The 13862-nt window shown below is 31.5% G+C and overlaps 2 protein-coding genes across 2 annotated transcripts; one reads left to right on the forward strand and one right to left on the reverse strand.

Annotated features, from left to right (window-relative positions):
- Positions 1-5325: 5325 nt before the first annotated feature.
- On the reverse strand, positions 5326-8966 carry LOC120117442 (mitochondrial adenine nucleotide transporter ADNT1-like). Its single transcript, XM_039137728.1, has 8 exons — positions 8598-8966; positions 7670-7718; positions 7229-7392; positions 7090-7127; positions 6555-6667; positions 6311-6424; positions 5687-6031; positions 5326-5602 (listed from the first exon to the last, which is right to left on the reverse strand). The coding sequence occupies exons 1-8, from the start codon at positions 8753-8755 to the stop codon at positions 5519-5521; spliced, it is 1065 nt and encodes a 354-aa protein (XP_038993659.1). The 5' UTR covers positions 8756-8966; the 3' UTR covers positions 5326-5518.
- A 2178-nt stretch (positions 8967-11144) lies between these two features.
- LOC120117217 (protein trichome birefringence-like 23) lies at positions 11145-13553 on the forward strand. Its single transcript, XM_039137507.1, has 3 exons — positions 11145-11358; positions 11603-11886; positions 12693-13553. Exons 1-3 carry the CDS (start codon positions 11145-11147, stop codon positions 13551-13553), a joined length of 1359 nt encoding a protein of 452 aa, XP_038993438.1.
- Positions 13554-13862: the final 309 nt, after the last annotated feature.

A 13862-nucleotide genomic window follows, 5' to 3' on the forward strand; every position in this document is an offset into this window, starting at 1 on the left:
AGAGTGCTATTCATTTAGTAAAGAACTAGGTTTACCATGCAAGGACGAAACATATCGATGTTCGATATCACTTTGTTTGAGAGATTCTAGAAGAAGGTGGAGTTATAATCCAGAAGATTCGAACCACTGAGAATCCTACTGATATGTTGAAAAAAGTGGTAACTGCGGTCAAGTTTAAACATTGTTTAGACTTGATCAATATTGTTACAAATTGAAAGATGAATTTGCAGACACTACTGAAGATTGGATTTTTGAAAGATGTGTGTGGAATTTGCCAAGGTGGAGATTTGTTGGTTTTTGGCAAAATCCCACATTGGTTGTGTATAAGGAGGAGGGGAAATTCTTTTGTTATAAATAGAGCCTACCTCCTCCTTAGTTAAGTATCCCACAAATATAAGCCTTCTTCTATATTAAAGGCTATTCGTATTCTTTCTCTCTCTTTGTAATATTTCCTCTATTAGTGAAATATTATTTTAGTAGTGTTTGAGGACGTAGGCATAATTTTGGCCTAACCTCATTAAATTTTGGTGTTCTCTTTATGTCTATTTAATAGCTATTGTCGGGTATAGTTGTTGTTAATTATTGTCCTACTAAAATTACTTGTCTTGGTAGTTCTGTCTAAGGAAAGTGGGTTATAAGAGGGACCAATTTGACCCCTCATCTTTCTTGGGAATCTACCTTGGGGTGATTTTTAGTACAATTGTTTTCACACTAGTCACCTAGATAATAGTTTCTAAGGTGAATTTGTTATTATTGGTGGAAATTAACCCGAATTCCACAACAGTACAAAATAACTATAAAAATAAGAAATTATATCTTGAGAATAGATGATTAAAAGTTCTTAGTTGATATCTTTCATATTCCTTAAATTGTGAGTTTAATATCTATTAAGAACAAAGTTCTCTTTTACCTTCTCGTATGAAGGAATTTAAAAAAAAATAATAACAAAAGAGATGTCAGGTCTAATTATAGTTAGATAATTTAAGGCAACCATTAATTGTCATTACAAAGATGGATAAAAAATAGCTCTCCCTCTTCAATATGATATTTAATATTCATTTCTAGAGCAATATCAATGATGAAGAATCCTAAAACCAACCAAAGAAACAAAGGTGGTTTTTGTTTTTGCAGAGGTAAAAGTTATGCAGTCTGCGGACCACATCTGCAGTAGAAGAGGTGAACCAAAAGTCTACAGTCTGCAAGAAGAAGACTATTTGTTTTTTAACGTCTGCAGACTGCTAAAATAAACTGAAATATAAATAAACTGATTTTTGAAACTTAAAAGAGTTTTGCAATACTGAGGTTTAAATAATTTTAGTTTTACAATACTAAAATTTAAATAATTCATACAACTACAATAATAATTTTTTTAGAAAAACAAACATCGCCTTATTAATTCTATTATAAGTCTCACATAATCACATGTATTATTAGTTTTATAAGTTTTATAGAATAAAATTTATAAATGATCATTAAATTATATGATTTTTTTAAATATGCAATTATGTAATACTTTTAATTTTTTTTAAATATATTCATAATTTATTTTTATAATTATATGATATTTTTAGAAAATATTTTTTAATTTATCAAATTATTTTATGATTGTTTTTTATTTAATTGTGATTATATTTTAAAATTTTAAAAACATAATTTATAATTTTTTATATTTTAAAATCTTAATTATCAAACAATGAAATTATTTTTTATTAAGCAATGTGGTTTAAATACTTACATTTTGTATAAAAAGTTTAAATATAATTTAAAATAACAAATCCAAAAAAATATTATATTTAAACTTAAATCAAAATAATTAAAATAAATATAAAATTTTAATAATATATAAAATGATTTATATAATATAAAATTAAATATCTATAATATAATATTAAAAAATTAATATTTAATTTATTTAAAAATTAATATTACAATTAATATCTATAATATAATATTAAAAATTAATATTTAATTTATTTAAAAATTAATATTAAAATTAAAATTAAAATTAAAATCAAATATAATATAAAATTAAATATAAAACCTCTTTGAAGAGGTTAGAAGACGTCTGCAGACATAAGATCACGTTTGCGCCACGCAGACCACGCGCAGACGTTAGAATAGCTTGTGTCTTCTAAAAAACAAACGGCCTGTGACGTCCAATGTCTGCGCGTGGTCTGCTCAAAGCAGACATAAGAGCTTTGCAGACCTCACAGTTCACAAAAATCTTCCCAATTAATCAATCGCATGTTTTGAGCAAGTTTCCACATTTAACTATTTTAGTTTTTACATTTCAAGTGGTTTTTTTTTTATATTTAGGACTAAGTATGTTTTGAAGCGGTTGAAACTCAAATTTTTGTATAAAAATTATAGGGTATTGATACCTAGTTTTAAAGTATTAACTCAATGCAAAATTAAATGTTTAGAATTTCCAAAATGGGTAAATGACATTATTACTAGGTATGGATTATCGATATTTGTACTTAGGTATCAATATTATGGGTTGAGGATCGATACTTACATATTTCTAGTATATTTTTCTAATTTCAAACCTCAGAAAAAGATTAATACTTTGGATAGGTATCGCTACCCTCCTCAATGTATCGATACCCAATCATAATTTTTCTAAATATTTAAGCATTATTAATATTTTAAGATAGCATCAATACCTAATCCAAGGTATCGACATCCTCTATTAAGTATTATACTTTGACTATCTTGATGAATTTCGGAACATCAAATTTTCATAAAGTATCGATACAGTCACAATTTTACTAAAAAATAGCAAGAGATTTACACACACAAAAAAGGCCTAATTAATATTGTTAATTTTTTTATCAAATTGTTCTCTGGATTTCCTTATATATATATTGGCTGAACTTGAAAGACGAGTAAAACTTTAATTTGTTCGGTTTTTTAGTTTTAATAAATCAATATGATATTCTTTACCCATGAATTCTTATAGGATCGGATTAAGGGATGTTACAACATACGAAATATATGATGATATTGTTGTCATGCCAAGGTTGTGTTCGAAGAAACTAACTAATCTGTATCCTCACAGAATTTGATGGGATCTCCGTTTATAGACTATACCGTATTGTTTTATGCATGTCTTGGTTCAAACCGGAGCCATTTACTAATGAATGTATGTCCAAATATAACGTTGCTATCTCTTTATCCAATCTTCCTTCAAATTATATGAAATCGTTGTATATAATTTGTGGTGGACTTTCTACTTCATTTTGCTTCCCAAAATTATATATGTATCAACTCAAACTAATTGTATTGATGTAAACAAAACCGAAATATATGTATGTGTTACTAATAGAATTCGTGTATTATGCATCAATCATCATATCAATATCAACATTAATATCAAACACCGTCCATCTTATTAGAATCAATGAATTCCAGTATTTGTATTTCAAAGAATATAATCTTATGACGTGTCCAACTCTAATTATTCTATAAGTTTTTTTTTCCTCATCAATTTGTCTAGTTTAACGTTCATCTTGAACGACGTGCTTACAAAATTTACGGAGTTAAAAATAACGATAATCGCTATATCATAATAAATAATCGTACATAAACCTATTATTGATCTTTACACTTTATATTGTATAAAATAATAACATGGTGCAAAATTATTATGCATTTTTAATATCATAATGAACAAAAAGTAAACAAATTATATAGTACAAATAATCGTAAATAAAGTTTGAAATTGTGTTATTTCAGTAGGAAAAAAAATCAAAAATGCTAATCCAAACATAAAAAGCCATTTTCCCATCCATCTTTAACTTTTAACCGAATTTTATTTGAAAATAATTTGAAATTCATGATTTGCAGTTCCAGCTGTTCATATTCTTGTAGATTTCTTCGACTTATTTTTTACAATCGTTCTAGATTCGATAATCTATCATATATTTATTGTTTTTCTCTTTTTATTTTATTTTAAAAAAAAAACAATGATTATATTTGCTCAAAACCCTTTATAGTCATTAACAAGAAATATATACCCTATAAATACAATAATTCAAATATATAATTTTTAAAGAGAATAACATTTTCTTTTTCTACTATCTACTTCTCATCCAATCCGAGATTTACATAGACCTACATCACTAGGCCCACTATTATTGTTGATAGGTTTTTTAAATTAACTATATTATACGTACTCAAATTATGGTTTTCATTTTAAATCTATCCTTAAACATATAAATATTCTATTTTTATTCTCAAACTATGATACTCATTTCAAACTAGTCCTTAAACTTTAAAAAATTTTAATTTCATCCTCAAATTATGACTCTCATTCCATATTGATCTCCAAACTTCTAAATCTTTTAATTTCATCCTAAATTCATCCAAATATATAATTAATATTAACCACGACCTTGCTTTTTAAAATATAATAGTATAACTTAACCTAACATTTTTATTAACATAGAATGCGATTAATACAAACATATAGTTTGGATGAAATTGGAATGTTGAAAAAAATTTGGGGATCAATTTAAAACAAAGGATATATTTTGGTTATGAAAATAAAATATTTAAAATTTGAAGAATTAATTTAGAATGATAGTAATAATTTAAGAATGAAAGTAAAATATCTAAAAAGTTTAAAGACGAATTTAAAAATATGATCATGGTTTGAGGACATATGATGCCATTAACTCAAATTTTTATTCATTTATTAGATAAAATCGGATGAGATTCAGAGGACCTCATCAAACCTTGACTCCTTATCTCACCCCTTTCCTTATCCAAACCTTGACTTGGTAAGGTTCTTTCTCATCATCTACAATGTTTAGATCAGCCAACTCTTTTTCCATTATTTATAAACAAATAAATTAATTAAGGAATATGTTATAAAAGCAAACAAAAATATAATTAAAATATTACTTCAACAATTAATTTAAAACATGGCAATAAATTAAAATGATTTTTGGAAAGAAAAGACTCCCAATACTACTTTAACTATAGATGACTAGTTTAATTGGTGTTTGTATGTATGAACAAGTGTTCTTTAATATATTACTTATAGTAAATTTAAAGAATTATTTTTAAATATAATATATCTTTTGAAATATATCTAAAATCAATAGCAATTCTAAACCCATCAAGTGGTCTCAGAGGTTAAGGGAAGTGTTGTTCTCCTTGAGGTCTTGGTTCGAGCAGTTATGTTTGTTGGGTGTGTGCGTGTTATCAATGGTTAAAAGAGATTCAGAACAGTCATTGTCAAATAATTAAGAGTCTTTAGAAGCAGACACTAACGTCTATCGGAATGTGTATAAATATACCATTTTCTGATAACCCCTGAAAATACTTATTGGAAAAAGCACATATGAATAAGAAAACTGTAAACCTAAGACAAACGAACACAATGACTATAAGTGAGGAAGAAATATCAAAAAAGCTAAAAGTGAGCTCTAAATATCCTCCTACCTTTAGATGAAAAATAATTCCTGCTCATTAAGGTGAACACAATTGAACAAAACTCTTGGAAGTTCCTTCAGTCAGATATCCTCAACTCAACTCCGAGTACATCCTTTACCAACTCGTATGTGACAAATGCAATTGCTATCGACGGAACCACCTAAAGAAAAAGGGGCAAAAACACTTATTATGCAGTCCGTGCACATTGGGAAGTTGATCGAGGAGACTAAGATGTTACACTAACCTTCACTGAATTCGGAACCAAACCCTTGTACAATGCTCCGAAACCTTCACAACGAACTGTTTTCCTGAATGCATCAATCATGCCAGTATATTCAACAGGGACCTTACTCTTCCCATCACCGGTGACAACTGAGGCAGCATCTTTCCAGCCCACCATCTGCATTCTACGTCGAATGACATCAAGAGGATAAGCAACTGTTTGGCCTACGGTTCCAGCAGCAGCCCCACATGCAAGCCTTGTTGTGACACCTAATTCAGAGTCCTCAACTAGCCCAAATGGTTTGCTTTTGATCAACCAATCTTTCAGAGATTCGTAAACCGCAAAGTTAAGACCCACGTAGGGTACCTATAAAAATCATTCATGCTTCAGCATACAGACATAAGGAAAATGATCCATCACTAAAAGTCAAAAGAGATGCAAAGTGAATGGAACAGACTTCCGACTTCATTGTTGACAAATGAACAGCTTGTGCAATTAGGAAACCACAACACGCAAGCACTAATTTCGGGATAACAGAAACGGAATTCATCACCCTAGAAGATGTCTACATCCATCTGAACAGATCCCTAAAGTGAAATAAACAGGAAAGAATGCAGGTATCAAGACCATATTTGTTTTACTTACAACTCCAATTACAGATGGTAACCAGCCTTTGTACAAAGCTCGGGGTCCTTCTTCCCTTAATACTGTTGAAAGAGCATGAAAGATTCCTCTATACTGGCGAGGCGACTTCTCAGTCTGCAAATGTACAACACGTGGACATTATCCACCAAAGTGATAACAAGTGACAAGCCTGTCTCTCCAGGAAAAAGAGAGTTGATCCAACACAAGTCATATCAATTGAGGTCAGAAATATCTCAGCAAATACCTGGACTGTTAGACGACCTCGTACCATATCCATTGGATAAGTAGATGACATGGCGATAATTCCAGCACACGCACCAGCTCCAAGGCGTAGAACTGGAGTGAGTTGTGCATCCTCTTCAAGACAGTTAAATCACGAACGTAATAAGTAAACATGCTATGAAGAACATAATTACTACAGATGGCAAACTCATCTTCTGCCAATCAAGGCCATATAACATATTTCACTTTTTCCCATTCAGCACTATTCTAGAGTTTTATTAATTAGTTTAAGGAAGATAATAGTACTAAGGGAACCGCTACAAGATTCATTCACATACTTTACTGGTACCACATGCAGACAGAAACGCGATGCACGGCCTTTGTCAACACCATCCAGTGCACTTGTTTCTTCTCATACAAAATTAGTTATTCAACACAGTTCATAAGCAGGACAACTTGGCCTCAATGATTGCATGACAGACAACGAAATTGAATCACCTCAATCAGCTTCAAAACTAAATAACATTTACAACTGTAATGCTATTATAAAGACGTACCATTTCCTGATTGCTGCCGGAAAAGGTATAAAATCCCCCTGTATTCAGAAAGAAACAAAGAGGAAGCGATTAGTTCAGACTTTGTACCGTGATAACAACTGAAGGGTAATTGGCAAGGAAAGGAACTGCAAAGGCTTACTTGGAGGCTTCCTCATAGCTGAAAAACTTCACTGCTGAGTTCGGAATAATGCGAGCACAATTGGTACCATTGCCTTTAAACATTCCCCTGAAACCCTCAGTTCTCCATATATATTTCAAACCCTGGATCGTTCCATTGTACTTTATACTATGCGGATTCTGAACCTGGAGGCTCAAAAAGGGAATCCTGTCAGTCTACACTGTAAAAAAAAAAAGGAAACAACTACTACACAATACGGATACTCTACAAAACATACAGCACAAGTAAAGCACTAATTATCACGAGCACTAACAAAACTGAGAATAGATAATGTGTTGAATCTTCACGCTAGGAACAATGATGAAATAAATAGTGAACTGGGAACTGGCTATAACCTAATAGCATTACAAAGAACGACAAATTGATGAAGAAAGACTGAATGATGATGATAACATAAACTACCTGGAGTAAAATTTTTAATCTTTCTAGTGGTGCAACAGCACTACGTGACCTGAAATAGATACAACATGCATTCAGTAAAGGAAACTGGAAATGGAAAGTCAAGCATAATCAACACAATACATACAGGTAAAAAAATATTCCAAGAACATAGCAGAGAGTACAAACAGGTCAAATGAAGAAAATCATCCAAAAATCAACAGTATAGTATTTCTCCCTCAGATCATCCATAAGATTCCCACCATTTTCAAGACAACAAAAGTATTAAAATCCTAGAAGGGGGGAAAGGCATTTCCCCCCCTGAAAAACTATCAACGTTGAACTATTACTTTGTGACAGATTAACTGTTAATTTAAACGAACATTTTGCATCTCCAAGAATTTCCACATCAATACCAATAAATACTAAATAGTGACTTATATCGTTATCATCCCTTCTTCAGAAGTACCAAGGAAAAAGAGATCCCAATACAATATTTACATAATCAGAGTATCAATAGTTGCAGCAGAGAATAAAAAATACAGAAAAATATTTTTATCATAAAAAAGTAAAAGTAAACGAATTTTAACCAAAAATACGTATTTTCTAGGATTCAACACAATAGATGAAAAAGAAGACTACTTTCTTCAATTTCTCAATCCTAAAAAAGAGCAAGTTCCTTAAAAATCACTGCTTTCCAAAACAAGGAAATGAAATGATTTATAAAAAAGCCACATCATTTACATGCTTTCTACAAGAGGAAATTATAAAACTAACTGAGCTGAACAAGCAAAAACAATTGCTAAAAAGGAAGCACTTTTATTTTTAGATGAAGTAACTAAAAGAGAAAAAAAAACATTCTGAACAATGTAAAAAGATGATCAAACCACTCGAATATTAAAAAAAAAAAGAAGGGGAAAATGGATCTTAAGAAAAAAAAAAAGGGACATACACTCCACCGGCGACACCACCAGCAACAAGAGACTTGCAAATACTAAGGAACGCATGGCTTGGCGGTTTAACTCCTTCTCTAACTATCTTGGCTTCTTCCGCAAGATTCGCGATCGTTGAGACAGCCGACTCGCTCCTTTTTACATCCTCAGACGCCATTGTTTTGGGGAGAAAGAAGAATATTTTTTTAAAAAAAAGGAGCAACCCAGATATGTTTCGTTGGTACCCTAGGGTATCCGGTCAAAATATGGGATTGACCAGACTCCGGTGATCTGAGAAGAAGAAGAAGATATCCTCTTTCCCGTGATTACAGAAATGAGTGAAAGTGAGCAAGCATTGGCTAAGGGCTAATAAGAAAAACCAATAAAAAGACTATTTGGAGGAAAATATAAGCGTTGGGACTGGCCAAGAAAAATAAATTTCCATATCGAGACATCGCCTCTCTTTTTATTCTACAACTAACCCTGTTGTTGAGTTAAACTAAAAAAAAATTAAGTTATTTAAGTTGATGAGTAATATTTTATAATTTAATTTTTATTTAATTTTTTAATTTGAATTGAATTTATAAAATTTGATGCCAATTGACTTGTTAGAGTTTTTTAGTTTCGTATGATATATGTTATGTTCCAATGTGTGAATAATCATATTGTTTACTCTATGTGTTTGTTACTTAGTATGAATGATTAGGATACGTATGTGTATGATTTATTTCAGAGTTTAATGTAATATTCAAATTATTCGAGTCATTCGTCATGTCCGGTATTAGATGTTATAATGAAAAATCTTAAAATTGTACGAATAAAATCTATCTTAGAATCAGTCTTGTTGAAATCAATAACCTATGCTAGAAATGTTTGATTGTAATTCAATTCTAACTTCTATTAGAAGTAACTTCGGTGATTAATTCCTCTTAGAACACATATGAACACTTTACATCAGCTACTGGGTTTCAGAGTCTATTACCCTCGCTGCAAAATCTTATCTCTACATGGAACTTACTATTTTATGGAAAACGGCTCACTGCTATTTCTCACTTTTCACATGGATTCTAGGGTTTTCTCAAACTTTGATCACCCTAAAATGGATTCTAGAGTCAAATTGAGTTTATGAAATTACGAGTTGAGTCAAATTAAAAATTTTGATATTTTCGAATTTAGTCGAGTTCACTCACCCGGACCATGGCACTTAAATCTTGACACATTCTTTGCAACCACTAGAATTTTACATAATAGTTTTGCAGTGATTCAATAAAAATATGCATAAACATGGGTGTTTCATGCTAATCGAATACAAAAGTTCGATTTTTTTTAATTAAGTATAATTTTTCTCACCCGAATAGTAGCACTTGAATCATGGCACGTTCTTTGAAACCACTAGAATTTTACATTACAGTTCTGCGGTGGTTCAATAAAAATGTATAAACACAAGTGTTTCATGTTATATTTTATAAAAAATTTAGGAGTCAAATTAGTATTTTATCTAAAGTTTAAAGATTATATTAAAAAATTAATTTTTTTATATTAATGTGTATCATCATCAAACTAACAACATTTAACGTCTTATTAACAAAATGTTATTAATCAATAACGTAAGTGATAAAAAATTATAAATCGACAACAAAAATAATCAAAGTGTTATCTTTTTAGATTCAATAAACAAAAAGAACACTTATTAAATTAAAGTCACCATTTTAATAGTTTATCTTAAATATAATTATACAATCTATTTCCTCCTACTATAAAGAAGTACATATACATTTTACGTTCACCATGGATGATCTAACATGAATATTTCAATGAAACATCCTGGTAGAAACATTAATTATAGATTTGTTCATTCACTTCTTTATTAGGAACAATCGCCTTCCACTAGGAATGAGCATTCAATCGAGTCGAATTAAAAAATTTCATGTTATTTGAATTAACGCGTCTTATTTTATAATTTGAATTTGACTAAATATTTTTTTGAGTCTAATTTATAAAATTTGAGTTGAGTTTTCCAATTTCTGTTTAAATTCAATTGTAAATATTTATAATATTATGATATTTTTTTATTCCAATTTAATTTTTTTATAACCATATACAATACATATATATTTCTTCATTTTTTTATATGTGATATACATATATCATACATAGTCGAGTGACTCGACTCAAACTTAAAAATCAATATACTAATTACTAAATATTTTGAGTCATTTGAGTTACTCGAGTTGTATTTTATAACTTGATTTTAACTTGAAAATTTTTAAAGTAGAGTGGAGTTCAAAAAATCACAACTCGAAATTAAATCTTTCAAATCAAATCAAGTAAAAAAAATCAATTTTTTAAATGAGTTGAGTTTTGCTCAGCGATACATTCCACTATTACTATTTATAGATATTCAATTGAGACAAAATTATTACTTTATAATTGATGGGGGAAAAAGCAAAAAGAGGAAAACTTGACACTCCTCATCCCATCAAAACCACGTAAAAAGAGTCAGAACCCAATGAAGTATCCAGCCATTTCAGTTCTCTGAAACAAAACTCAGGAAAAAAGGGGGACAAATGATTGTGAAGTGGAATTCATGGTCTTTGTACAGGCATCATCACGTACTAATAAAGTTTGCAGTTTCCATTCTCTTTTCGGGTCTTACTTTTAGGCTTTACGTCGTTCATTATAATGGATTTGCATCTGATTTACAATCTTCTATTCATGAGAAAGATCAAGTTCCGGAACAAGACGTTGCAATACCTGAAAATAAAGATCAGATACCTCTCGGTAACTGAATTATGATCATTCCCTCTCTTTGGGTTCTTTTGGTATTTTGAGATCTGCTGATGTTTTTTTATTAAAAAGATTGAAAGTTTTGATGCGTGTCTTTCAAGTTGATGAACTTTTTTATTATTATTTCATAGAATTGGATGAATTGGAGCTGCTTCTTCTTAGTATCATTATACTGCATTCATTTGTTTTGTATTCTTTTGGTTTTAATTTTGTGTCATAACTATTTAAACCTGTGTTTTTACAGAAAAATGTGATCTTTTTAAAGGGGATTGGATTCCCAATCCCTCTGGCCCGATTTACACCAACGAGAGCTGCCGCTGGATAGAAGAACATCAGAATTGTATGAAGAATGGCCGCCCTGATCCTGGATATCTATACTGGAAGTGGAAGCCTCGTGACTGTAAATTACCCCCTTTTAATGCAAAGAGATTTCTGGAGTTGATGAGGAACAAAGCATGGGCTTTGATTGGTGATTCCATTTCTAGGAACCATGTGCAGTCATTGCTGTGCATGCTCTCAACAGTATGTGCTCCATATTAACTGTGTTTTGGTCATGTAAACTCGATATTAGTCTCGTTTCCCCATCCTCAATCATAAGAACAATCTTATTATCTGCATAGTTCATTGTCATTAAAGCTCGGTTTTGATCCTGTGATTTCTTTGAATCTTGTGAAAACGTTTGCATTGCATTTTCCCATTGTTGCCCTTGAAAGGTCGCCCCAAAAAATGTGTATTGACATGCTAATGTGCTTTGTTTGTTCTCAATTGCATCTGGCATTGCTTAATCACTCCAGCATATAAACATCAGCAAACTATTATGTTATTCTCTGATAGCAAGAATATCAGACTAGCTCATACAGGATGGCCCGATGGAGGCGGCCACAATAGTCGTCCCGTGAAAATTTCAAATTATTGTATATTTTAGATATTTTCTTTGTATTTTTTATTGATAATCTGTTTTCATCCCCTAAAATTTATTTCCTAACAAAATCATGCGCAGCTCATAGTATCTGCTAAAAGAACTTGTGTTAATCAAAGCCCTGGTATTTTCTCTCTTAAGAAGCTTTGTTTATGTGTTAAAATGGACGAGCTTCATCCGTGCTAGTCTTAATAGCTATTGATTCTTGCTCATTTTAGTTACTATTTCCATTTTCTGTAAGTTTTATTAAGTCAAATCCGGATCGTCTGGAAAAATGCTTGGCAAGCAAGTGAAGATTTTTACTATTTTAACAGCAAATTGTTCTGTTTATTCTTACCAGGCTTCGAACTGTCTTGTTCATAATGTTTTGTAACTGTTGTCGGGTTATTAATGACTGCAAAATTTTCAGGTTGATCAGCCTGTTGAAGTTTACCGCGATGGGGATAACAAATCAAAGAGGTGGCATTTCCCATTGTACAATCTCACAGTATCAAATATTTGGTCTCCTTTTCTTGTAACGGCCGCTATTTTCGAAGATATCAATGGCGTTTCGACAGGCGAAGTTCAGTTGCATATCGACAAACTTGACGAGGCATGGAAAGATATATACCAGAGCTTAGATTACATGACAATCTCAACCGGACAATGGTTTCTCAGGGCTGCAATCTACCACGAGAATGACACCATTGTCGGCTGCCATTTATGTCCAGGAAAAAACCTGACAGAACTAGGATTTGTCTATGCCTACAGGAAAGCCCTCCACTATGTCATGGACTTCATTGTCAAATCGAAGCATAAGGGGCTGATCTTTTTCAGGACGTCCACACCCGATCACTTTGAGAACGGCGAATGGCACAACGGAGGGACTTGTCCGAAGACAAGTCCAGGTAAACCAGGAGAGGCCAAAATGAAGGAGTTGAGTAAAATTCTATACGACATTGAATTAGAAGAGTTCGACAAGGCATCGGCAAAAGCAGCTGACTATGATGTGAATCTTATTCTGCTCGACTTCACAAATCTCTTGTTATTGAGGCCAGACGGACATCCCGGTCCATATCGACAGTTCCGACCGTTTGCAGAGAACAAAACAGCAGTCGTTCAGAACGACTGTCTACATTGGTGTATACCAGGACCGATGGACTTCTTGAATGATGTGATTATGGATATAGTGGTTAAAAAGAGTTTGAATTATCCGATTCGGAGGTCGGTTTGTGTCGGAATTTCTCACAGTTGCGAGGCTCAGACGAGTCATCTTCCTGGCTATAACTAGTAGGCGAGCATCGTATTTTGCAGAATGAATGTCATTCTCTCATCTGTTTCCCTCCACCGGTCCGGTTGTTTTTCTCCGGATATTACAGGGATGAATAGATAAACATATTGTTTGTCATTCATGCATTAACCATGGTAACTTGTATTCTTAAAATAAACTCAAAATTCAAATTTGAAAGAGATTACTAATTCCATCGGCGCTCTTCATTGTCGATTCTTTGGGTTTTTACTTTTTACATTAGAATTGGCCATTCTAATTTACTTTGATTTATTTATTTTATTTGTCTTTTAGTTATCCGATCTATTAGTA

This window comes from Hibiscus syriacus, unplaced genomic scaffold (assembly GCF_006381635.1).
Source record: "Hibiscus syriacus cultivar Baekdansim isolate YM2019G1 unplaced genomic scaffold, ASM638163v2 tig00110319_pilon, whole genome shotgun sequence".
In the NCBI taxonomy this organism is placed as follows: Eukaryota; Viridiplantae; Streptophyta; class Magnoliopsida; order Malvales; family Malvaceae; genus Hibiscus; species Hibiscus syriacus.